The sequence below is a fragment of the Canis aureus genome, chromosome 23 (genome assembly GCF_053574225.1).
Source record: "Canis aureus isolate CA01 chromosome 23, VMU_Caureus_v.1.0, whole genome shotgun sequence".
NCBI lineage: Eukaryota > Metazoa > Chordata > Mammalia > Carnivora > Canidae > Canis > Canis aureus.
Window position 1 is genome coordinate 21,264,642 of NC_135633.1, and position 24,355 is coordinate 21,288,996.

At 45.0% G+C, this 24,355-nt stretch overlaps 1 protein-coding gene and 1 long non-coding RNA gene across 2 annotated transcripts; one reads left to right on the plus strand and one right to left on the minus strand.

Moving 5' to 3' along the window:
* Window positions 1-6,913: 6,913 nt before the first annotated feature.
* Window positions 6,914-16,120, plus strand: HPX (hemopexin). Its single transcript, XM_077866698.1, has 10 exons — window positions 6,914-7,069; window positions 7,216-7,280; window positions 7,377-7,448; window positions 7,627-7,748; window positions 9,404-9,557; window positions 10,258-10,470; window positions 10,745-10,876; window positions 15,262-15,392; window positions 15,473-15,635; window positions 15,773-16,120. Exons 1-10 carry the CDS (start codon window positions 7,005-7,007, stop codon window positions 16,030-16,032), a joined length of 1,377 nt encoding a protein of 458 aa, XP_077722824.1. The 5' UTR covers window positions 6,914-7,004; the 3' UTR covers window positions 16,033-16,120.
* Window positions 16,121-20,002: 3,882 nt separating this feature from the next.
* LOC144294765 (uncharacterized) lies at window positions 20,003-24,166 on the minus strand. The gene is made up of 3 exons (XR_013362121.1): window positions 24,011-24,166; window positions 23,752-23,801; window positions 20,003-21,253 (listed from the first exon to the last, which is right to left on the minus strand). It is a non-coding gene; the product is annotated as an uncharacterized LOC144294765 (long non-coding RNA).
* Between the last annotated feature and the right edge of the window lie 189 nt (window positions 24,167-24,355).

The window sequence follows — 24,355 nt, forward strand, 5'->3', positions numbered from 1 at the left end:
GTACCAGAGTTTGGGACTCATTCTGAACTAAAAGATGAGCAAGGAGGTAGGCAGAGAATCCAGATTCCCAAAGAGCCCTGATACGTTAAAGTTTCAGGAGTGGAGTGCAAAAAAGGGTGAACCCCTGGGACTCTTAGCCACCTGCCAGATCCCTGTCCCTAGGCCCTCATTTCCTGCAGAAATAGTAAGTCCTTTGGCAGATTGCCCTACAGCTAAGAAGGAGCCTGGGAAAAAATGACCCTTGCCCAGAATACAACCAGTAGCTGCAGGGAGAACAGTTTGAGGATATGATAGCAATCCTTGAAGCCCAGGTAAGGGACCTTGGGGCTAAGCCCAGATGGAAGCCACATGTGAGAGACTCTGTAGCCAATTTTAAAGCTCAGTGCTGAAGCTCTGGAGCCCCACTTAATCTTCCTGTTTTCCATTCTACAGTTGCCCATTCTCCACAGTGGAATGGGGGTCCTAGCATCCCTCCTGAGTTCTAGTGGGTCAGGGTTTGGCTGCCAATTCCAGAGATAATTACAACCAGCACTCAGTGATTTGGAAGGCAGGGTCTATGACTTCTCCCTCTACAAAAGGCTGAGGCTCAGATGAATAGGGCATATGACTGATAAAAAGCAGAGCCTGGACTTGAATCTATAGCTGTCATACTCCTAATCTGAAAGTTGTTGCACCTTACTCATTATACCTCTTGCACCTGGCATGGTAACTGGCAGAGAAGGCACTCAACAAGATCTGGGGAATGATGGATCTGGCAAAGTTAGTTATGAGAGGTCATGGGAAAGCTCAAGACATTGTCCTCGTGTGGCATGATTCCTGGAGCTAGGATGGGAGGGCCTGTCCACAGACCTATGGAGGACCGTGCAGAAATCAAGGAGGCACCATGTGGACCCCTGGAAGTCTTGGTAATATTCACCTCCCTGATCCTCTGTTTCCACTGTTTGGGATCTGGTAGGCAGATGTAGGGACAGATGAATTCCCTGAAATTCTAGGGCAGGTGTTCTTTATAGGCTCCAATTATGAGTAGGATTGCCTAAACCCATGCCCTGGGCACCAGAGATGGGTATGCTCAATTATCCTTGGGAGCTCACAGGTGGATAGTCTATTCCTTCCCTGCACTCCCTTCTTTATATTTAGTTTTTTATTGAAGTATGGCTGACACATAATGTTAAATTAATTTAAGGGATATGTACTCCCTTTGTGACAGAGCACAAACAGTGGCTCTGAGGATGCAAGCTCAAAGTTCCCAGCCCTCAGCTTCTCACACACTCACGTTCTTGACATCTAAAAGTAGCAGGGGAATAAAATGGCAATAAAAATAAACTTCCTTGGGTGGGAAGCCCCAGATGGCTTTCCTACCAGATGGAGAACAGGTTGCTGGGCTGATTTCCATAGATACCAGTTTAGGTTGTCTGCCTAAGTCATGCAGAAGGTGTCTCAAGGTGGGGTTATTCACTTCCTCTTGACCTGATCACAGTGGGCCTTTTTCCTCCAATTCAGGCCTCAGGCCCAGAAGTAGGTGGAAGTGGTACCTGGCAGTAGAGGCTATGCCTTGACTTAGTTGGCATCAATCTTAACTAATCTTTACAGACTTGGAGATTACAGCAGGACCCCTGCTGGGGCAGGTTGGAAAGTTATTTTGTGGTCCCACAAGGGCTCACACCTGGTTTATATAGGGCATTCAGGTGATCAGAACAGCCCTGTGGCCATATATGGCCAGCTGGCTCATTTATTCATTCGACAAGTACTTCTGCACACTTTTGGTCAGAATGGTGGGCCCTGGGAATACAGACAGAAATGTTCTTTGCCCTTATGGAGCTTATAGTTTATTGTGGAAGGCAGGCAAACAAGTAAACACAAGGACGTAAGTGTGTAATGACAGTTTGTGTTAAAGCTGATGGAAATGAATAGAAAGCAATAAATAGAAGAATACAATGTTAAATAGGGTGGGCAAGGAAGGCCTCTTGAGCAGTGACCTGCAGGCTGGGATGGGGAAGCGAGTGGGGAACCATTTGTGTTAAGCAGAGGAGTTAGAGATTTCCAGACAAAGGAAGAGCAGGTACAAATGTCCTGAGGGGTCAAGATCTCAGTGTATTGGAAAACCTGAAAGAAGGCCTGGGTGATGGGGAGGAAGGAAGGCAGAGAGGAAAGAAACAAGTTTGGAAAGTCAGGCCTGCATTGGATCATTTAAATCAGAGTTTGGATTTGATCTGAACTCTCCTAGTAAACCACAGAAAGGTTGAAGTGCCAGAGAGGATGCTTTATGGGATGAACTGGCAGCTGGACAGTGATTCTGTAGGGTGAAAAGAAAAGTGAGAATAAAAAGAAAATCCAACATCTCTAAACTGCTCTCCTTGAAGACCATAGACATCTTAAAATCATCTAGTCTTTCAGTTCTAGGGATGTTTTCTAAGAAAAAACTGGGCAAAGGCACAAAGAGGTGTAAGCACCAATGTTTCTCACAGCTTTATTCATAATAGGAAAAAATCCTAGAAAACCCAAAGTATCCCTCAGCAGAGAATAGCTCTATAAAGTTTTGCTTAAATGTTTAATAGAATTATAGGCATCCTTTTAAAATGCCAATATCTGAGATACACTAAGGAAGGAAAAGTTTTTATAAAATTCCCTCTGTTTCAGAAGGGATGTTGGAAGAATAGAAAAAGGCTGGAATAGATAAAATGTTAATAGTGGTGCTCTCTGGTTAGTAGAATTAAAGTTGATTTTTGTCTTTAAAGGAAAAAAAAACTTTTAAGCAGGAGCTTACAGTGGTTTCAGACACATTTTCGAAAACTGGACTTGCTATAAAGAATGTATTGCAGAGGGGGAGGAGAAGCAGGGAAGGAGAGCCTATTTCAGTGGCCAAAGGAGATGATGGGTTTGCATTTTGCAGGAGGCAGAGAAAAGTGGATAAATTTTAGGTCTAACTAGAAAGTAGGAACAAAAGAGGTCAATATTAACACACAACATTTCAGGCACTGCTTGAAGAACTGAAGAGATAGTGGTGAATAAAGCAGATGATATCCTTGTTCCATTCACTGAGGCAGTCTGGTGGGCAATGGGGTGCAGGAGCTGGTTCATACTGGCTCACAAGGGCTCACGGTTAAGTTTTCAGGATTTTTGATAGCTGGTTCTTGAAATTTAGCCTTTATTAAAAAATAAGTTATGTAAATTTGAAGTTAAGTACATTTTATTAAAATCAAATATAGTAAATACTCAAAACTCATCACTTCTTAATTCTTTTACTGCATTTTACTATTACCTGTGTTCTGCGTGGTAGAAATACCATATAGTAAGTAGTACATTACTGTATATTTCTTCCTGGTTCCACTTTGATGATGTGTTGTTTGTAGCTTGATACTGGTCATAGTAGAAGATTTACACCACAGAAATTAGCAAATGCTACAAATTGGGGCTTTTTCCCTTCTGGAGTGCTGGCTGTTAAAAATGTACCCTTTGATAGGGTAATGAGCACACCCCTAGAAGTCAGATAGCCAGAACTTAATCATAGTTCTACCCCTTGCTAACATGGAATTTGGTTACGATACCTAATATCAGTTTCCTCATTTGTAAAATGGGACTAATAATATAGATAATATATATATACACACATATACATATATACACACATAATATTTATTTATGAATTAGTAAGATAATCCATATTAAGCATAGTGCCAGGCATATACAAGTGCACAATAGATATGAGCAAATTATTAGTATATTTATTCATAGAGAAGCAAGCATGGACTATGCAGGAAGGCCCATTATAGGCAGAACAAAAGCAAATGTGAATGTTGGAGGAGTCAATTGGGAGCAGCTAGCTCTTTTTGGTGCCTGGAGCTTTACCCCAAGCCTTCTAAGTCACAGAAAAGGAACCCAGGCTCTGCTCCTGGAAGTTCATAGCTACAGGCTGCAAGCCCAGCACACCCAGCACTCAGTGGGCCCCAGGAGAAATGACTGAGATCAGAGAACTCAGACCAGGGATGGGGGGTGAGTGTCAGGGGAGCTGTACACAGCCATTCCAAGGGACAGTGGATCAGTGTCGTTTAAATGTAGCCCATAGCAATGCAAGAGGAAGCTCTGTCCATGAAGACATTCAGACCCCCTTGGGAGGAGGGTGGAAAGTTGCTGGATAGGATTGAGAGAAGACCACAGGAAAAGGGATAGTTGGCTTTTTCTGGGGTTGAATTCCTCAGGAAATCAGGCAAGAGACTGAGATCCCCAAACCTGCTCTGGACAGTAGAGGTTTGCAGAGGAAGGGGCACCACTAAAGCCCATAGCCAGGCTGAGAGGAGTGAGGAAAGGCTATGGAGAGCCAGTTTCCAGGAGGAAAATATCTGGCCTCTGGTTGAAAGGTGGGTGCGCACTGAGCCCTGTGGCCTCCAGGGGGCGCTCAGGATCAAGAATGGACAAGAACTTTCTCAGCCTTGGCCAGCGGGGTGGGAGGACTCTGGAGAAGCAGAAATGGCCACCTCAAGGAAGCAGAGAGGAAAGGCCAGCCTTATTGGGTCCCCTGAGAAGAGATGCCTTGTGCTGTCACCAGCACCAGAATGGCCAACATATCCACAGCCTGGGTTGCCAAATGGACGTAGTCCTCTACCTCTTAGCTCTTGCTCAGAACTTGAGCTTCAACAGCACTACCATGCAGATGACTGCTAGTCCACTCCTTGGGAAAGTAGGGCAGGGGAGATGGGGGCGGGGGCGGGGGTAGGGATGGAGGGCCTGATGGGGAGGTTGGGGAGCAGGGAGGGAAGGGGAAGTCTCCTATCATGCTATTTAAGTTCCCTTAGGGTAGAAAAGAGAATTAGGAAACAATAGTGAAAACATGGCACAAATCACTCTTCTAGGATAGATAGACTCAGGGGTGCAGTGGAGGGAACCAGTGCTATGTGGAGAAAAAAGAGGCTAAGCTGAAAAATGACCACCAGTATATGTGCTTGGAGTCCTGCTAGGCCAGAGGAGGCTGCTTCCCTGGACCAGCAGAGCCATGCAGCCTCCTGATACTACAGCTGTCGAAGATGCTCACTGTGGATTTCTTGAGCGGTGTTTGTGACTCAGTGTGAAAATCTGCATCTCCCCCGGCAGGCTTAGTGCAGGTCTGGAGCTAGAGACAGTGGTTGAGGTAGTTACTATGTGCTCAATAGGAAGAACCCCAGGAAGGTTATATCAGGGTTTAGAGACTGAGAGGCAAAAAAGCAGGTGAGAGTGAGTCTGAGGGTGGTGCTCCTGGTGCCCAGAAACTGGAGTGGGGCAAGGTCAGTCAGGGATGCCCTGTGGTGGGAAGAAAGTGGGTGTCAGGTATCTGCCACAGGAGCCCTGGCATTTGCCCATGCTGCCAAGGGCTTAGGGAGTCCAGCTTTGCCCACTAACCAACTGGGAGGAAAGATATTAAAGAGGCACATTTTTATTTGTAAATCAAGGAAGAACATTGGTCTTGATGGCAGAGGCCCAGTGACATGTTGCAGAGGTCCCACAAATCTTTGTTTTCCTGTTGGAAGGAAACTTTGCAGAATAGAAAACAAATCTGAGACTCTTGCTAAGGTTGTATAGGGGAATGCCAGGGCCATGGAGCCATCTGAGAGGGATCAGGGCCCTTTAGGGCTAGGCTGGGGATTAAGTGTCCTAGAATCTCAACCTGGCCCATTGCTGACTGCCCACATCTGTCTTCTGAGATGGAGATGAGGCAGATTTGGGGAGTACTGAAGATAGCAGATACTAGCGATAGCAGGTAAGATCCCAGGGCTGGAGGAAGAGAGGGACGTGCAGGTGGGACACTGGAGAGAAAAACAAGACCATCAGATGAAGGGCAGTGACAAGGGGACCAGTGACCCCTGGATCACAATATGTCTCCCATCATTGACACACCCCCAATTCCTAATATTCCCCTCACCCCAGAGGGAAAGAAGGTTGTAAGGAATTCAACTGCAACATTAGCAACACCAGTCAGTAGTTGAAATCCACTTTTTTTTCATTCAACAAACTGTTATTGAGCACCTGTTATGTGTGAGGTACTATTTTAGGTGGAGAGAATGTAATGGTAAACAGATGGGCAAAACAAAGAAAAAAAGCAACAAATAAACAGATAGATGAAATGATTTCATGTTCTGATAAGTGACAGGAAGGAAATACGAAAGTGTCTGAAATGGCTAGATAAGGTGGTCAAGAAAGGCTTGATTGGGAAGTTAGCATTTAGGCAAGACTCAGCAGTAAATATTGTGAAACCCCAGTTACAGTTCTGTTTATCCTGTGATGGGTAAATAAAGCACTCTTCCCTTAAGGTGGAAAGTACCAAGAAAGATTAATTACTGGAAATGAAACCTGCGAGAGAGACACCTCTTTCTGGCCCATTCAGCCCTTCCCTCCCAGGTGATTTATCTAAGCACTTTGCCAGCAGGAGTCTTGTCACGGGTGGGACTTTGACGTTTGGTGACAGTGATATATTATTGACCCATCAAGGGCAAAGCTGAACGGGTTTGGGAATGCCCCAGGAAGACCCTTGAAGAAGCTTGGAAAGAGCTTTTCTCTGAGTAGTTCTAAGTGTGTTTGCTAAATAGATAGGAGTATTGGTGTCTTTAGCTGTCTTAGAGCAGGGCTTGAAAGTCGGTACACAAAAATGATAGTTTCCTGTACCTTTTTCCTCCCATTGTAGAGATAAATCCAACCACAAAAGGTGATCCTCAATCAATCTACATCCTTCCTTGACCTTATGGGCACCTGGATGCATCACCAAGTTGATGAACTGAGCATCAATGGCATTGGGCTAGTTACTGCTCAAAAGTCATCGAAGGGGGATGGGACCTCTTGCCGGGAAGAGTTAGTCTTGGACTCAGATTTCTGTCCAGACCCTGACCTTATTTGCAGTGATGTAATCAGCAAATATTGGCATAGTTCTGAGAGACAGGACTTGGAGGTTCAGCAGCCTCGTGGTGGGGGTGGTGCTGCTGCTGCCATCTCTATATAGGGAACTCAGCCAGGCATCCAGAGCTCTCCTGTGGCATCTCAGCATGGCTTGGGCACTGGGGTTGTTGGGCCTGTGCTGGTCTCTGGCTGTTGCCCACCCTCTTTCTCCGTGAGTAAAACTGGAGCTGGGGAAGGACTAGGGAGTGGGCTAGAGTGGGCTAGGGACATTTTTTAGGCCTGGGCAAGTTTGAAGATAGGAGCTAATGGAGAGGCAGTGGGCCCAGTGGATCCAGCAACTGTCTGTCTTCTCTCTAGGGACGGTACCCATGGGAATGGAACTGAAGGTGGGAGTGGGGCCAGAGTGAAGCCAGATGTGACCGGTGAGGCCCTGACTTCCTGAGTCTGTCTGTCTGGCTGTGTCTCTGCACTGTATTACCTGACTGGTCTTTTACTTGCATCCCCCACCTCCACCCCAGAACTCTGCTTGGATGGCTGGAGCTTTGATGCTACCACCCTGGATGAACATGGGGCCATGCTGTTTTTTAAAGGTAGGAGGTGCTGGTGTTGGGCCGTTTGGGACTTCAGACTTGGTCCCATTCTCCGAGGGTGTATCTATCTGTGGGGGATCTTAGGAATTATCTGAGGGCACCACCCACAGTTTCTCTGTAACTATCTCAGTAGGCCAAAAGTTTGTTCTGGGTCCCTCAGTGAGTGTGTGTTTTTCAGGGGAGTTTGTGTGGAAGAGTCACAGATGGGTCCGGGAGCTAATCTCAGAGAGGTGGAGGAATTTAACCAGCCCCGTGGATGCGGCCTTCCGCCGTGGTCACAACAGTGTCTTCCTGCTCAAGGTACTGCTTGGTCAAGGTCAGGGCTGGGCCAGGCAGTGCTGGAATGGGCACGTTAGACACTCCCTTGGGTGGCCTTAGCATGGTGGACCCCTTATAGTAGGTTCCAGGTTTCCTTCCCCTGTGCCTTCCTTTCCTGAAAAAGCTTATGCTAAGGGAGTGTATGTGCATGTGGGCCTAGCAGGCCCAGCATCCAGTGGCTATTCTTCAGGCCCAATCTTTGTCCAGACCTCTCTGCTACTTCTCATGCCATTGGCCATCCTTTCCTTCTTGGTAATCTCTTCCCTTGGTCTCCAAGACTCTGCATCATGTACTTTTCATATGGTGGCCAGGCTGTTCATAACAATGGCACCTGGCTGAGGGGTGAGGGGAAGATGAAATCCAGCCTGCTGTGCTCACTGAGTCCCATGCTCTGGCCAAGGCTGTGTCCACTTGGAGGAAGGGAATCTTCTAACTTGCACAAGGCCATGTGTCCTGGGGGTGGCCCTCACTGCCAGCTTTATTTCCCTTTTTGCCTCTTTCCTGCTCGTTTCCAGCTTCCCATCCTCAGCCAGTCCCTGAATGTTCCTTGGAGAGCTGCTCCAGCCATTTCAATACACCTTCCCTGGGTGATCTTAACCAGTGGTTGGCTCTGAGGACTCTATTGTGGACACCAGATCTGGATCTCTCCCAGAGCTCCAGACATCTCTTTCCCATTTCCTGGCAGACATCTTTGGCTTAGATGTTTTGTGAGCACCTCAAATCCAGTATCCCTCAAACTGAGCTTAGTATCTTTCTCACAAACCCAACCCACCCTTCCTGTTGTGTCCCCTATTTCATTAAGTGGCACCACCCTGTCCCATTTCCTGCAAGACAGGTACACATGAATTTCAAGATTTGGCCTTTGGTGATCTTTCTGAGCTTATCTTCTCCCCCATCACACTCACTGTGTGTCAGTTACATGAGACCAAATATAGTACTCTGAGCATGCTCTGTATCTGTTGCTCCCTCTGCTGGTAACACCCTTTCCACAATTGTCCTACTGAATTCCTACTCAGTTTTCAACTCTTGGCCCCAATGCTTCCTCCTCTGTGAAGCCTTTCAGGAATTCTCTAGGTAGGCTTAAGCATTTCCCCTCTATTCCAATGCACTCCACGTGTTTCCACTTTGGTGGTTGCATGGCTAGGACTGTAGGATTTTCTGCTTTTCTACACTGAACTTCTTGAAGGCAGAGACACTCTTATCATCCCTTTATCCTCAGTGCTTTTCACAATATCTGGTATATAGTAGTCAGCAACTATTTCTCGAGTGAATAGATGAATCAATAAATAGATAGATGACCAAATGAATATATGAATGGATGGATGATTGCAGGATGACTATTTTATTTGTGGATATGTTTGCCAAGACTAATAGTGTTATAGATAAGTGTGTCATAAGAGTGTCTGGTTGTACATAGTCAGATGTGTGCATATGTTATAGTAACGGTGGTGGGATTTGCACAAACTAAGGTATGTACTTGTGCAAGGGGTAACACATTGCTGTCCAAAGGTAGATCAAAAGTGTGTAGGGCCACAGGGGGAATACTGTATACATGCAATAGATCAAAGATGTCGTGTGTGAATGCAGGTGGCAGTATGTGGGTAAACAGTTAAAAAAATTGAGTGATTTGTATGCAGGGAGACAAAGTCTGGGTGTATCCTCCTGAGAAGAAAGAACAAGGATATCCAAAGTTGCTCCAAGAAGAGTTTCCTGGGATCCCATCCCCTGTGGATGCAGCTGTAGAATGTCACCGTGGGGAATGCCAAGATGAAGGTGTCCTCTTCTTCAAAGGTCAGCCCAGGCTGGAATAAGAGAGCCTGGAGTCATGATGGGTTGGTGGTGATTGAGGTTGTGGCAAGGATGATGGTGGTGAGGGAACACCATGTGGCTTCCCAAGGAAGGGAAGAAATAGAGAAGTCAGTTATGGTCTAGAGGTCAAATAGGGTAAGGAGAGGAAGTCATCCTGGGTGAGGTAACTGGGTGTAATTCTGCTAAAAGTTCTTCACTGCTCCCCATGATCTTTAGGATAAATCTATGTCCCTTAGTCTTATATACAAAGTTTTCCATCACCAAATTCCTACTGACCCTCCAGCCTCAACATTCATCATGCCTTTACCTTGAATATGAAGCTCCTAAAACTCTATGATGTTCCTTGTACACCCCATTTGCTTCATGCTTCAGACTTTCCTTTCTTTTAAGTTCCATCTCCTCCTCTTTTCTGCCTTGAAATTCCTGCTTCAGGTATTAGTTTAAATATTACCTTCTTTGGAAACCTTTCCCTGTCTTTCCTCACTGCACTTGCTGAGCCAATCATGTGTGTTTTGCTGCTGAATTTTATTATATGATCACTCTCTTCACCTGTGTCCCTGCTGGGTGTGAGCTCCATGTGGCCAGGATCATACCTGGCCCATCCTGGGGGGGGGGGTCCAGTGCTAGCAAAAGAGAGGGCAAGCCTGGCCTCACTGAATGCTTGTTGATTGACTGGACAAAGGTAACCAAACATGGTTCTGGGACTTGACAACGGGAACCAAAAAGGAACGTTCCTGGCCAGCTGTTGGGCACTGCTCCTCTGCCTTACGATGGCTCAGCCGTTACTACTGCTTCCGGGGTAACCAATTCCTGCGGTTCAACCCTGTCACGGGAGAGGTGCTTCCAAAGTACCCTCTGGATGTTCGAGACTACTTCATACCTTGCCCTGGCAGAGGTGAGAAAGTCTGAGCCCCTGAAATCTACTAGAATTCATCTACCTTCCCTGAGTTTGCAGACCCCACATACCTCAGCTCCTACCTTAATTCTGTGGTATAGCACCTTGGCCCTTGCCCTAGCCCCATCTCCATTCTGGACCTTCCCAGTTGTCATCCTAAGGGAGAAGTCCACATCCCCACTAACCATAGCCATCTCTTCCACCTCAGACTTCATTCCAATAAGACTTCATTCTGCTTCCCTCTGTGTTCCCCCTCACCTATTTCTCTTCCCAGGTCATGGACACAGGAATGGGACAGGCCATGGGAATGATACCCATCATGGCCGTGAGGATATGCGCTGTAGTGCATTTCTAGTCTTGTCTGCACTGCTGACTGACAACCATGGTGCCACATATGCCTTCAGTGGTGAGAGATGCCTCCCTGACTCCCCCATCTCTGCCCTTCATACCTCCCATCTCTTTCATGTGTCTCCCATCTCTGATATACTTCCTCTATTTTCATCACTGCATCCCTTCTTTTGTCCCCTTGGGCCCCATCCTTAGCATCGTTGGCATGTGGTTTTTTATCTCTCATCTCCTCTGATTCATATTGTTCAACCTTGTCTCTCATTCCCCAGGCCTCTAACTTCATTTATCTGTCTGCCCTATAATACCATCTACTCTCAGGTCTGTGCCCTCTTTGGATCTCTATGACTCCTCTTATTCCTTTTGCTCTTGCATGTCTTGCCAGGTCCTCTAGCTCCCCTTAAGCATATTCTCAGGAGCTCCATCTTTTTTCCAAGTGCCTGGTTCTTATTTCAGGCTTTGGATACAGAATTACCTGGGAAGGGATACCTGGGTGGCTCGATGATTGAGTGTCTGCCTTAGGCTCAGGGCGTGATCCCAGAGTCCTGGGATTGAGTCCTACATCAGGCTCTTCACAGGGAGCCTGCTTCTCTCCCTCTGCCTGTGTCTCTGCCTCTCTCTGTGTGTCTCTCAACGAATAAAATTTTTAAAAATCTTAAAAAAAAAAAAGAATTACCTGGGGATAAGATGTTCCTATTGCTGAGAATAAGCCAATAAATTTTGGGTCCCTTAGAACTTTAGGAGATAGCTTTGCTGGTTTGAGGAGGTTTCTTCTTTTAGTGACCAGAGAGATACTTTTCTCCAGACCTGTGGCATTAATAGGTAAAAGTCATGTAATGATACCTCGGGATGTTCTGGCATTAGTCAGGCAGACAGTGATGAGTCTTGATCCACACTTGAGAATAACTCCAAGAGAAGGAGTAAACAATACTCAGTTTAAGACATACATATGATCAGATGATACAAATGTAAAATAGGAGTGAGAATGTAGAACAGTGAAAATCTTTTTTTGCTCCTAACCCCTGGACAAATCTGATCAGATATGACTATCAAACTATAATGAAAAAGACACAGTCATGAGGAGAGTATATTTATTTACACAACAAGAATGCATGCTGTAAGGAGAACATTCATCCATGATGAAACACACACACTTGTAGTGCAAATATAGACTTGTACTGAGAATATATGTCATAGTAAGAACACATAATTACCAGAACATGCAGCTATGGTGAGTGCATGAGACCATCAGGAGGACAGACAGAAAAGGTGAGACAGAGATAGAGGTAGGTATGTAGATAGGTAGAGATATTGAGAAAACAGGGTCAAAGGGCCCACATAGAGATGTAGAGAGAATACCCAGCCATGGAGAGATCACAGAACTTGCAGGCAACATGGCCATGAATAGAATGCAACTGAACTCCTAAATAAAAAATGTTAGCTACATTCCTTAGCTGATGAAAGAACACTCAGATATGGAGGAACACTGTTTTGTTAAAATTCTCCAGCTGAGGTGAGAGCTCAGTCTCTTGATGAAAACACTAGTGTGACCCAGGTCCTCAGCATAAGGCTGGTCCTCTACTCTTTCTGGTAGATCTTTCTTTTTTCTCTGCCTCCTAATTTCTTACCCATTCTTTCTGCTTTTTCACAATGTTGGCTTGCACAAGGCCCATCGTGCCCTGGCCCTTCTCCATATTCATGATCTTTCAGCCTCAGTTCCAACGGGAGACTGCCTCAGTTGCTCTCTTTTTCCAACTGGGGTTGCCAGAGAGGAAATCTGACGGACACAGCTCATATTTGTATTCTAGACCACATTATTTATTTATTTTTTTAATTTTTATTTATGATAGTCACAGAGAGAGAGAGAGGCAGAGACACAGGCAGAGGGAGAAGCAGGCTCCATGCACTGAGAGCCCGATGTGGGATTCGATCCCGGGTCTCCAGGATCAGGACCTGGGCCAAAGGCAGGCGCTAACCCGCTGCGCCACCCAGGGATCCCGTCTAGACCACATTAAAGTGCACTCTGCACTCTGTGCATTTCCTAGTGATGCATTAGGGACCCATCACTTATTTCCTTTGCACAAAGAGAACCACAGCTCATTCTTTTTTTTTTTTTTAAAGATTTTATTTATTTATTCACGATAGACATAGAGAGGGAGAGAGGCAGAGACACAGGCAGAGGGAGAAGCAGGCTCCATGCCAGGAGCCTGACGTGGGACTTGATCCCAGGACCCCAGGATCACGCCCTGGGCCAAAGGCAGGCGCCAAACCGCTGAGGCACCCAGGGATCCCCACCACAGCTCATTCTTAAAACAGGGGTCATAGCAGGGCAATTTCAGCAAGAGGTGAAGGTCTATATGTAGTCACTATGACATGCCCAGTGAACAACTATAGAATTTGTGGCTATAGTGAGAACATTGGCTGTTTATGTAACACATATTTATTGAGCATCTGAGAAACAATGGACATAGTTCTAGGCACTGGGATACAGTAGCCAATGTGGCAGATGAGACACATGCCCTCATTAAGCCTGACAGAGGGAAAGAGGACTGTAATCAAGAGAAAGAAGAGAGTACTTTTAGGTCATTGTGAAGTGTTCTGGGAATATCAGAATGTTTCTTATCCTCAAACACCATTTGGAGGTAGTATAAATGAATTTAAAAATTATTCATGTTTTAAAATATAAAATAAAAATGTTAGCTGTCCAAAAAAGCTGTGACAAAGTTAAGACAGGATAATGAGATAGAGGTGAGGAAAATGAGCTGTGCGAGAGGTGATGGTGCCTGCTATCAGTATCCAGCTGTTGATAAGGTGCTGATTGATTATTCTCCAAAAGCAAACCCTGACAACTAATCTTTTACTTCTCTAAATATGAAGTATATTCTCTTTAGGGAAAAATTAATTAATAAATATATTCTGTATTTTTGCTCACATGATTAATAAAAGATCTTCTGTTGCTCTAAAAAAAAGCATCTTTGAAGAGATGCTTTTTGAGCTGAGATTTTAATAATAAAAAGGCATTAGGTAAAAAAATAAGATGAAATAAAAAAAATAGGATGAAATCAGAGAGGGAGACAAACCATAAGAGATTCCTAACTATAGGAAACACAATTGTGTAAGCAAGGAATCCAGCTAGTAGTTCTTGCAGTTGTCTGGATTAGAGACAATGATAGCTTAGACTAAGATAATAGCAGCAGAAGTGGTGAGGAGTCATCTTGATACATTTTGGAGGTCAAAGTGACAGCATTAACCAGTAGATTGAATACTGGTTGGAGTGGGGAAGGGAAAAGAAAGGTTTTTAAGAATGACTTAGCTTTTGGGGACTAGGCAACTGGGTGATTGGTGGTTCTTTTTTCTAAAATCAGGAAAGACTAGGGAAAGAGTAGGGGTGTGTTTGTGTGTGTCTGTGTATGGCAAGGGGCAGAAATCAGCTTGGACACTGTAAGCTTTGGTGCCTAATGGCCCCAAATGAACATGTTGGGTAGGCAATTAAGCCTCACCTTTGAGCCTGATACTCAAAGGAGAGGTCCATGAAAGCTGAAGAGAACAGATATAAAGTCATTAGCATGTAAATGATATTTAAAGCCCCAGACTAGGTGAAATCATCAAGAGAGTGAGTATAGGTAGTGAAGAGGTCCAAACTAGATGATTTTAATATAAGAAATCAGGCTGAAGAGAAGAGTAGTAAAAAAATAAATAAAAATTTAAAAATAAGAGGAACACTGGAAGAGGCTGGTATCACAGGAGCCAAGATCCAAAAAGCAGATATTTCAAGAAGAGAGTTGTGAGCAATCCAATGCAGCTGAGAGGTGGAGCAGGATGGAGAGAATTGATGATTAGATCTGGCAAGTTGGAGGACACTGATGACCTTGAAAAGGACAGTTTCAATGGGAGGGAAACAAGTATAAGTGGAATGGGTTGGGGAAGGAAAGGTAAGTGGGAACATAGACAATTCCTTTAATAAATTGTTATGAGAAGGGGAGAAGAAGGTCAGGGCTTGTCTGGCTACTCTCTCATTCTCCTGCCACTTCCAGGGATTAGAGAACACAGCTAGGTGAGAACACTTGGTGGGAGCATGCTGTGGTGCTTCCCTTTTAACTTCTGGTCACTATCTCTCATTATCTTTGGTATCTCTGCATATGGATGTCTGAGATGCATAGGGAGCCCCTGCCAAACCCCATGACATTAGCCTCCCTTGGCACGTTAGCCACTGTTCTCCATGCCTGCCCTTCTGTCAGGGCCCTGTAACTCCAGCTCTATAAGCAGGTTACCATGACCAGGTCACCACTGATCAAGTCCTGCCCTATCTCCTCTCACCTGGTCTCTTCCCTCTTGGCCTCTGGATGTATTCTCCTCTCCCTCTCAAGACCTATCCCTGCACATGTTCCTTTCCTCTTCATTGTCTGGCCTTTTCCACCAGCACTAGAGTTATCTCATATCCCACAGGGTCCCACTACTGGCGTCTGGACACCAGTCAGGATGGGTGGCACAGCTGGCCCATTGTCCATCAGTGGCCCCAGGGTCCTTCAACAGTGGATGCTGCCTTTTCCTGGGACAATAAAGTCTACCTAATCCAAGTATGTGTTGGAAGAGAGGCTTGAAATGGAAACTAGGAGAATATCCAACTCTATGCTGATTAATGTCTTTTGTTCTCCAGGGCACTCAGGTATATATCTTCCTGACAAAGGGAGGCTATACTCTAGTAGATGGTTATCCGAAGAGGCTGGAGAAGGAATTTGGGAGCCCTCATGGGATCAACCTTGAGACTGTGGATGCAGCCTTTACTTGTCCTGGGACTTCTCGTCTCCACATTGCAGCAGGTGAGGGGCATCTGGGTACTAAAGGGTGGCTTGTTCTGCTACTTCTCCATGGCATAGATTCCCATCAGGGTTTGAGAAGGGCAAGGCCAGGATCCCATGATGTAGAAGCCATGTTTTGTTTGGTACCTTCTTCCCAGGACGACATCTGTGGTGGCTGGACCTGAAGTTAGGAGCTCAAGCCACATGGACGGAGGTTCCTTGGCCACATGAGAAGGTTGACGGGGCCCTGTGTATAGAAAAGTCCCTCGGCCCCAACTCATGTTCTGCCAATGGTCCTGGCTTATATCTCATCCATGGCTCCGATTTGTACTGCTACAGTGATGTGGAGAAACTGAGCACAGCCAAGTCCCTTCCACAGCCCCAGAGAGTGAAGAGCCTCCTGGGCTGCAATCATTGAGAGGAGGGCTCTTGAGATTATTCTGGCCCGGCCCCTTCTCTCTGTTTTCCTCACAATAAAAACCACAGTGCTACTTTGCTGGACTTAAGGTGCCCTGGTTGTGGAAGAGTCTCATTTCTTTCTTTGAATTGAGAGCCTCTTTGGAGGGTGTCAAGTTCAGATGAGGCTGCAAGAAGCAAGGGAGGGGAGGGCTGAGGGAAAATTTCCCTGTAGACCCATACTCTGCACCATGGCCTCATCTAGTTTAAGGCCAACTCCTCCTGACGTGTTGGCACCTTGCTTTGTGGGAATTTGATGGGTAGAAGAGTAGACTGACAAGCTCCAACTGCTACACAGGGCTTTGTAATGGAAGGCCAGGCCATAGAGTGGTTCCTGACAGGCTCCCGGTTCCACTGGACCAGGAGAACTGCCTAAGATTCCTTCACCCATCTCACTGGCTGGGAAGGAGGGCAGGAGATGAATCTCGGCTTCTTAGATCAGGATGTACCCAGGGGTTGAGATTGGCTGGGGCTGGGAACCGAGGTTAGGGGTGAGGCACCAGAGCTGTGGCGTCTACTCTCAAGAAGTATCCTGAGCTTTCCCCTTCATTCTGGATGGTGTCTGGATGATTGTTTTTTTTAATGTGTCTGGATGATTCACATAGGGCTGGAAGCCTCTCCTTCAGTCTGAGAGGTGGGTATAAGGCCAGAGTCCCAGATCTGGGCCTTATATAGTTGATGTGCTACATCTGGAGCCATCAATGTATCATGCCAGAGAGCTTGAAGGTGTCTATACAGTAATCCAGCAACTCTGGCACTCAAGATTAATCTCTTCCTCTCTATCGAAGGAGGAAATTTGTCTTCTCTTCTCCCACCTGCTCTGACATAGAGTCTTCAAGGAACTCCCAGAAAAGGTCCCACTCATGCTTCTTTCATCCATTCACTTAGCACCTCATAATGTGTAGAACAATGTGTCACTCAGTGAATCACACAATCTCTGCCCTCAAGAATCTCCAACTCTATATTACAATCAAGAGGGAACCCTAGGGGCACTTGGGGTGTGTCTCTCATGAATAAATAAATAAATAAATAAATAAATAAATAAATAAATAAAATCTTAAAAAACAACAACAACAGGGGACCCCAGACAAGGCATTAGATAAATGCAGTAAAGTGAGATAGATATTAAGATGGAAGAGCCTATATACAAAGGAGAATGGAGGTTGGAGGGGTTAGGAAAGGCTTCATATGTAACACTTAATCTGAAATTTTTTCAATATTTTATTTATTTATTTATGAAAGACAGAGAGAGAGAGAGACATAGGCAGAGGGGGAAGCAGGCTCCATGCAGGAAGCCAGATGTGGGACTTGATTCCAGGACTCCGGGATCATGCGCTGAGCCAAAGGCAGACGCTCAGCCACTGAGCCACCCAGGTTTCCCTAATCTGAATTTTAATGGATGAGTAGAATGTATGGAAGTCCTTTATTCACACTACCTACTATGTACTATTATGCCAGGAACATTATAGGTAGAGGAGGCAACATGAGCAAAGAAAAGCCAGAGTAGAAGAAATAGCCAGGATTGGGAACCACAGCTACTCAGGAGGGCTGAATGAGGGGCTGGTGGGAGGTGAGGTTGGAGAAGGAGGCAGGGGCTTGTCAGCTCATGTCAGACTAAGAAACATGGATTTTGTCTGTCTTTGGGGCAATGAAGACCTACTAAGGGATTTTAGACATGGGCATGGCTTGCTGAGGTTTGCATTTTAGAGAGATCACTCTGTGAGAGAGAGGATACTGAGTAAAAGGAGGTCACAGTGGATGTGAGGAGACCACTGAGGAGGTTGATGCTGTGGCCTAGGTGGGAAACCACATCAGCCTGGAAACTGGATGGCAATGGAGATAAAGAGAAATAGGCAGATTAAAAATATATAGAAGACAGTCTATAAAACTTGCTGATAGATTGGATAGAGGGGTGGGGGAAAGTGAGATATCTCCTCCAAACTGCTCCATTGCCCCTTTTCCCTATTCATAATTGCACATTTGTTTGGAAATTTTGGGAATTTTCCATGGCACCCTCTTGTAATTCACTCCATGGTTAATACGTTTCTCTATATTCTTTACACACTCCATAGTTAGTACACATCTCTATCTCTTTATCTTCAGCTTTAACTAAAATCAGGCTCTACCCCTATGGTCCCTTCTCCTTTCCCTATAGCTGTCCCAATAGATGAGCAACAGTATTAGCATTAGGATGACTCCCATACACATCTGTACCATTTCTCTTCCTCTTTCTATGCAGATTAAATTTCTCCTTCTTTGGCATCATGCAAGTGAGCCATACCATTTTTTAAAAAAGATTATTTACCTATTTATTCATGAGAGACACACACAGAAAGAGAGGCAGAGACACAGGCAGAGGGAGAAGCAGGCCTCCCCGCAAGGAGCCTGATACTGGACTCAATCTCAGGACTCCGGGATCACGACCTGAGCCAAAGGCAGACATTCAACCACTGAGCCACCCAGGCATCCAGAGCCATACCATTCTTATGGCCATTGACTACCAACCTCCTGCCTATGTCCTCTCAATTGGTAAAGCCATCCAATTAGTATGGCTAAACTCTGACCCTAGCCATTATTCACAATTGCTCCATCTTTGAAAAATTTCCTTAAGTTCCACCATCCCATTTGTGACAACTTCTTATCCTTCTGCTTCTTGCACAACTTCAATCTTCTTTTGCTCCTTGGGTTTAGCAATGCCTGATCCCTATATTATCTCCCAGTCCTCCATTCCCTCAAAGCCATTCTCTTCCTATCCAAATTAAACATCAAGGTCAATCACCTGAACAACTTCCTTAACAATACTTTTATGTCTTTGTCTCCTTTAACTTCTATTTAATCAAGCCATAAAGAAAGAAAAGAAATACAGGGATGCCTGGGTGGCTCAATGGTTGAACATCTGCCTTCAGCTCAGGGTAATGAGTTCCACATCCGGCTCTTTGCATGGAGCCTGCTTCTCCCTCTGCCTGTGTCTCTGCCTCTCTCTCTGTCGTGAATAAATAAAATCTTTAAAAAAAAAAAAAGAAATACAAAAACCATTGTTAGGTAGAGAAAGAGTGGGAACTTTAGAATCAGACATGTTTGAATTCCAATCCCAGCTAGGTCACTTACTAATTTAGTATGTTTGAGAAATTTAGCCTCTCTGAGCCTTGTGGTGGTGTAGGTATGTGTACATTCACGCATGTAATCAAAATAGGAATGTGTATTGTATCAATGACTGTTCAGTAAGCATACAGAATTCACTCCAGATATTCCAAGCAGAGAAGAGTTTAATGCAAAGAATTTGCTACAAAGTTGTAATGGAGGGGAGTGTCTGGCTGGTTTAGTCGGTAGAGAATGCAACTCTTGATGTCAGGGTTGTGAGGTTAAGCCTCGTGTTGGGCACAGAGTTTACTTAAAAACAACAACAACAACAACAACAACAACAACAACAACAACAACAACAACAACAAAGTTGTAAGGGAAGCCTGGAGAAGCATAAAAACAAAAGCAGTTACCCAGAGACCAGGAAACTACCACCAATCTTGGTTTAGAGGAGCAAAACAGAGAAAAATTACTGCCCAAAGATCAAGGAGCTGGAATCTACAAATCTGCACTAGCTGTTGATGCACCTGGAGTTTATATTGCTGATGCTACTGGAACTACTTCCACTTTTGCTAGGCAGGAACCACTGCTGCTGATGTTGCCAGAAGCACTGACAAGAGCAGGAGGATGTCTGCCTTCCTCTCACCTTCCTCATGTGAGGGTTCCCACTGGTGGAACCTAACTGGAATTAAGTGACAAAGGCATCTGAGAAATGTGGTTTTCAGACTTCTAGTCCTGTTGGTATAGGGGAGATTATGGAAGAATGGGTGTGGGGATGAGTTCCAGCAGGCAATATCTCCAACACAGATTCATCATAACTCTTGGTTGCAAGTAATAAAACTCAACTCAAATTAGTGTTAAGCACAAAGGAAGTTTACTGACATATTTGACTTCAGGCAGAGGTAAATATACATGTTAAATTGATGTTACCAGGGATCAGTCTCTCTCCAACCCTGAGCTCTGCTTTCTTTGAGTTAGCTTTGTTCTCAGGCAGGCTCATTCTTCCCGGTGGCAAGATGTCCACCAGGTTTGCCTTCTATGAGCACCTCTTGCTCAACAGTTGCAGGAAAATTCCTGGATCGAATTTCAACATGTTCCCATTTCTGAATTTGTCACTTTGACCTGATTGTGGGTTAGGAACCCAGCACTGATGTGGGTATGGGACTAGGATGATTCCTGTCTGAAGCTCATAGATTTAGAATGGGGTGGGCTGGAACTTCAAAGAACACTGATGTGCTGTTACCAATAAGAAGGGGGTGGGTGCATGTTGTGCAGATAACAAAGGCAATTATATATTCATAACAAGATAATCCCTTGCATGTTTTTGTTGTTCTCCCTCCAAACTTCTTCTCTTCCTCAGCTAAAGATTGACGATGTTGCTATTACTAGGCATGAAATCCCACAAGCTCTTGCCCATTCCACTTTATTAATTACCCTACCTATATCCTTGCCCTCACCCCTATCCCTTCAGCCTATAGAGTTAAGGGGTCTGATTCTTCTCCATGAGTCCTTGGTCCTACTTCCACTTGTTGCCTCCCAGATCTCTCTCCATCTCTCATCACCTTTTTTCTTTACTTTTAAATTCATCTTCTCTACAGGTATCTTTTTGTAGTTTATACCTATGTTTAAGTCTCTATCACCTTTAAAAAGACAAAATTAGAATCTTTAACTTACTATCACTCTTCAGCTATAGTCTATTCCTCCCTCCAAATTTTTCAAAAGAGGGGGTCTGCACTTTTTCATTCTACTTCTTCATTTTCATTTGTTCAATTCACTGCATTGTGGCATCTGCCCTTGTTTTCTGCTGACACAGACCATATCATGGGGATCTAGGCATTCAATGTTGCCAAACTCAAAGGATACTTTTTTTTTGCCTTGAACTTATTGGAAATCTTTGCTGCATTTGGTGCTGTTGACCACTTCTTCCTCCTTGAAAGTCTTTCCTCCCCTGGATTTCTTCCATGACATTACTCTCTGCTGATTCTTCTCTTACTGTTTCTTCTCAATTTTCTTCTTAGCTGTCTTCCTCTTTGCTGGCATCCGAAATGCTGGTAGTAGATTCAGGCCTCGGTCTTTTTCTCTTCTCATCCTATATGCTCATCCTGGGAATGTATTAGAATAGCCCTGTTGAAGAAGGGTGTTGAGCAAGCCCTTGCCAGGTCTACCATGGGACTTAGGAATTCTACTCCATATAATATTTGGAAAGATTTTACTCCTTACAGATTTTCAAATGATAACACCCAGAAGGAAGGAGATTTGTTGGACTGACTACAAGAAAGACTGCAATATCAAGATAGTGGTAGAAAAGGCTGCTTTGCTTTACTGTCTTCGTTGCTAATAGAGATGAAAGATCTATTCTCCCATATATGGTGCCAACTGCCCGGTAATGCTAAATGGCCAATCTATTAATCTGAATAGTGTAAAGCCAGTACTCTTGGTAAATGATTCTGGATAGATTTGATTCCAATTCAGGTTTTTCCTAAATAGGTTCAAGGTAATAATTTTAAAAGATTGTTGCCTCAGAGGGACCTACATTGGTCAGAACCACACATTGAACATCTGAGGCAGTTCTTAGATTATTTGTTGCTCCTAGGCCATGGAGAACATCAGAAAGGGGAAAGAGATACACTAGAGAGAGGATGGATGAAGGGCACAGGTTGACTCCCCTTGATCAGGAAGCTTTGCAGACCTAGGAAGAGGTCAGGGATTCAAGAAGACTGCATGTGGGTCAAACTGCACCACATGTGAACTGCACAATTTCCTTCTTACATCTTAGCTAATTAGACTTCTTTCCTCACCCCCTCCCCCAATCTGTGTGCTTTTGATTATCAGAAGAGATTTCCCTGAATATTGAAGACACCCTACTCAATGGGGTTGAGAAGACAAGTATCTGCTTTGTAAATAGGTGATATTTCTGGATTTATTTTTCATTTGCTCCTGCAGAAATCTGGAAGTCATCTCTTTATTCATACTTCCACAGCCAATCAATCAAATGATCACTATTTTTTTTGTGAATTCTACCTATTGAATATTTATTAAACCTATGCAATTTTCTCCATTCCTACTCCTACCACTATAATCATCTGCTACCTAGACTACATCAATTACCTCCTAACTGGCCCCCACACTACCAATTTTGCTCTTCTCTTATCCATTCTCCATTAGCAGCTGGAAGTGATCTAAAACTCAAGGGGGACCATGCCACTCTTCTGCCTCAAACACTTTGGTGATTTTCCATTCCCCTTAAAATAATGTAATACATAAGGCCCTCTTTGTTTTGGTACTTACCCACCTTTCCAGCTCATCTAATATGATGAAAATACTTCAAATAAGAATAATTTGCCATAATCACATCCATACCGGCCTTCTTGTACTTCTCCTTGGAGTTGGAATAATCTCTTCTTCTGGCTGACCTCCACCTCCTGTACCCCTTCCCCTCACATAAGTGCCATTTCCTTATGAAAGCCTTTCCAAACCTCCCAGGTCAATTTTAGTCCACCCATAGCATCTCTCAAGATACTCACCACATTTCTAACCACATGTTTAATATCTCTCCCCTGTTATTCAAGTTTCATGAAGATAGGGACTGTATCTTGTTTCTTTACCTGTTCCTAGTACCAAGGACAGTGCCTCACACTTAGTAACAATTTGTTGAAAGAAAATAAATGGATGAATGAAGATACCTTTCCACTTTTGGGTAATTACTCATCTTTTAAGAATGAAGGTCAGATGTTATATCCTTCAGGTTGGGTTACAGTTAAATCTGATTTATCTTTGATTCCTTCGATTCTAGGTTGGGACCTCATACATGGTTCCCACATCATAGATGTTTGTCAAATCCTAATAAAATCTTGGCCAGGAGTTGATAATTATTGAAAATGAATGATGGGTATATGAAGGTTCATTATACTGTCAGTGTCCTTTTATATATATTTGAAGTTTTCCATAATAAATAAACTTAAAACATTTATATTCACCTCAAGTTAAGTGAAAGTGTAGTCAAGGATGAGCTTGAGGCTTCTGGCTTGGGTAATCCAGTAGGTGATAGTGCCATGGACAAAGTGGACTTGCATCCAGCGTAGTGTGTGTGTGTGTGTGTGTGTGTGTGTGTGTGTGTTGGGAGGATTCTTTTTCATCCCAGTGAAACTCCTTAGGAGGCCAAATAAAACAGATGAAATAAGGAATTTAGATTTGGACACCTTTAGTTTTGGGTACTTTGAGGGCTTCTCCAGTCAGTTGCTCCACGGTTAGCATTTACAATAAATTGAAACCTCTGTCTTAGAGGAGTGAACCACTCGAAGGTTTCTGGATGGGAACACATTTCCCGTCCTATCCTTGATGGCCTCTCATCCACTGAGCTGACCCCTGGGAATTAACACACCATCCGGGGAGTGGTCTGCGCAGCATGGCGCCCCTCCATTCCCTCCTTCACACTCTTCCTCCACACTTTCCCTTTTTCCTCCCGTCTTGTGGATTTCTACCAGGGGAGGATTTATTCTAGGCACGGAGGAGAGGCCCTGGAGTCACACAGCTTTACCTCCAGCGGCAGGGGTGGAGGGTTACGAAACCTCGGGGTCTCGGTTCTGCTTTCACCACTTACTTGTGACTGCAGGCAAGTCGCTTTACCTTTCAGAATCTCAGCATCTGTCTCTGAAAAAAATAAGGGGAACGAAAAAATGAATGAATGAATGAATGAATGAATAAATAAATAATAAATAAATAAATAATAAATAAATAAATAATAAATAAATAAATGAATGAATAAATAAATAAAGGGAACGGTGGTGTCTCCACACGGCTGATGCAGGACGGTGCCTGCAAACGGTCTAACACGGAGCCGGGCACAGCTCTACTATTACCAGCCTCGCTGCGTCCTCGCCTCTCCAGCAGGCCCCCGGGGACTGCGGCCGCCCGGCCGGAGCAGGCCGCCGCCTCAGAGCCCCTCCTCACGCGGCCGCGGCCCGGCCACCGCCACAGCCGCTCGCGCTCCCTCCAGCCCCGCCGCTGCGGCGCGCGCCGGGGTGCGGGCCCAGGGCCCTGCGGGGCGCGCTCGCTGAGTCCGCGGCCTCGCGGCGGAGGGCGGGGCCGGGCCGGGCGGCGGCAGCGCTCTGGGCCCCGGGGGCTGAGGGCCGGGGTCCGCAGGGTGGGGCCCTCGGGGGAGCTGCGGCGAGCGCCCTCTGCGACGGGCTCGCGCGCTCGCGCCC

What these genes read in the sequence shown, in the direction of transcription:
- HPX (XM_077866698.1), top strand. Translation starts at nt 7,005, where the DNA reads ATGGCTTGGGCACTGGGGTTGTTGGGCCTGTGCTGGTCTCTGGCTGTT. An exon ending in GTTGCCCACCCTCTTTCTCC is followed by an intron (nt 7,070 to 7,215) that starts GTGAGTAAAACT and finishes TCTTCTCTCTAG; the next exon opens with GGACGGTACCCATGGGAATG. An exon ending in AGTGAAGCCAGATGTGACCG is followed by an intron (nt 7,281 to 7,376) that starts GTGAGGCCCTGA and finishes CCTCCACCCCAG; the next exon opens with AACTCTGCTTGGATGGCTGG.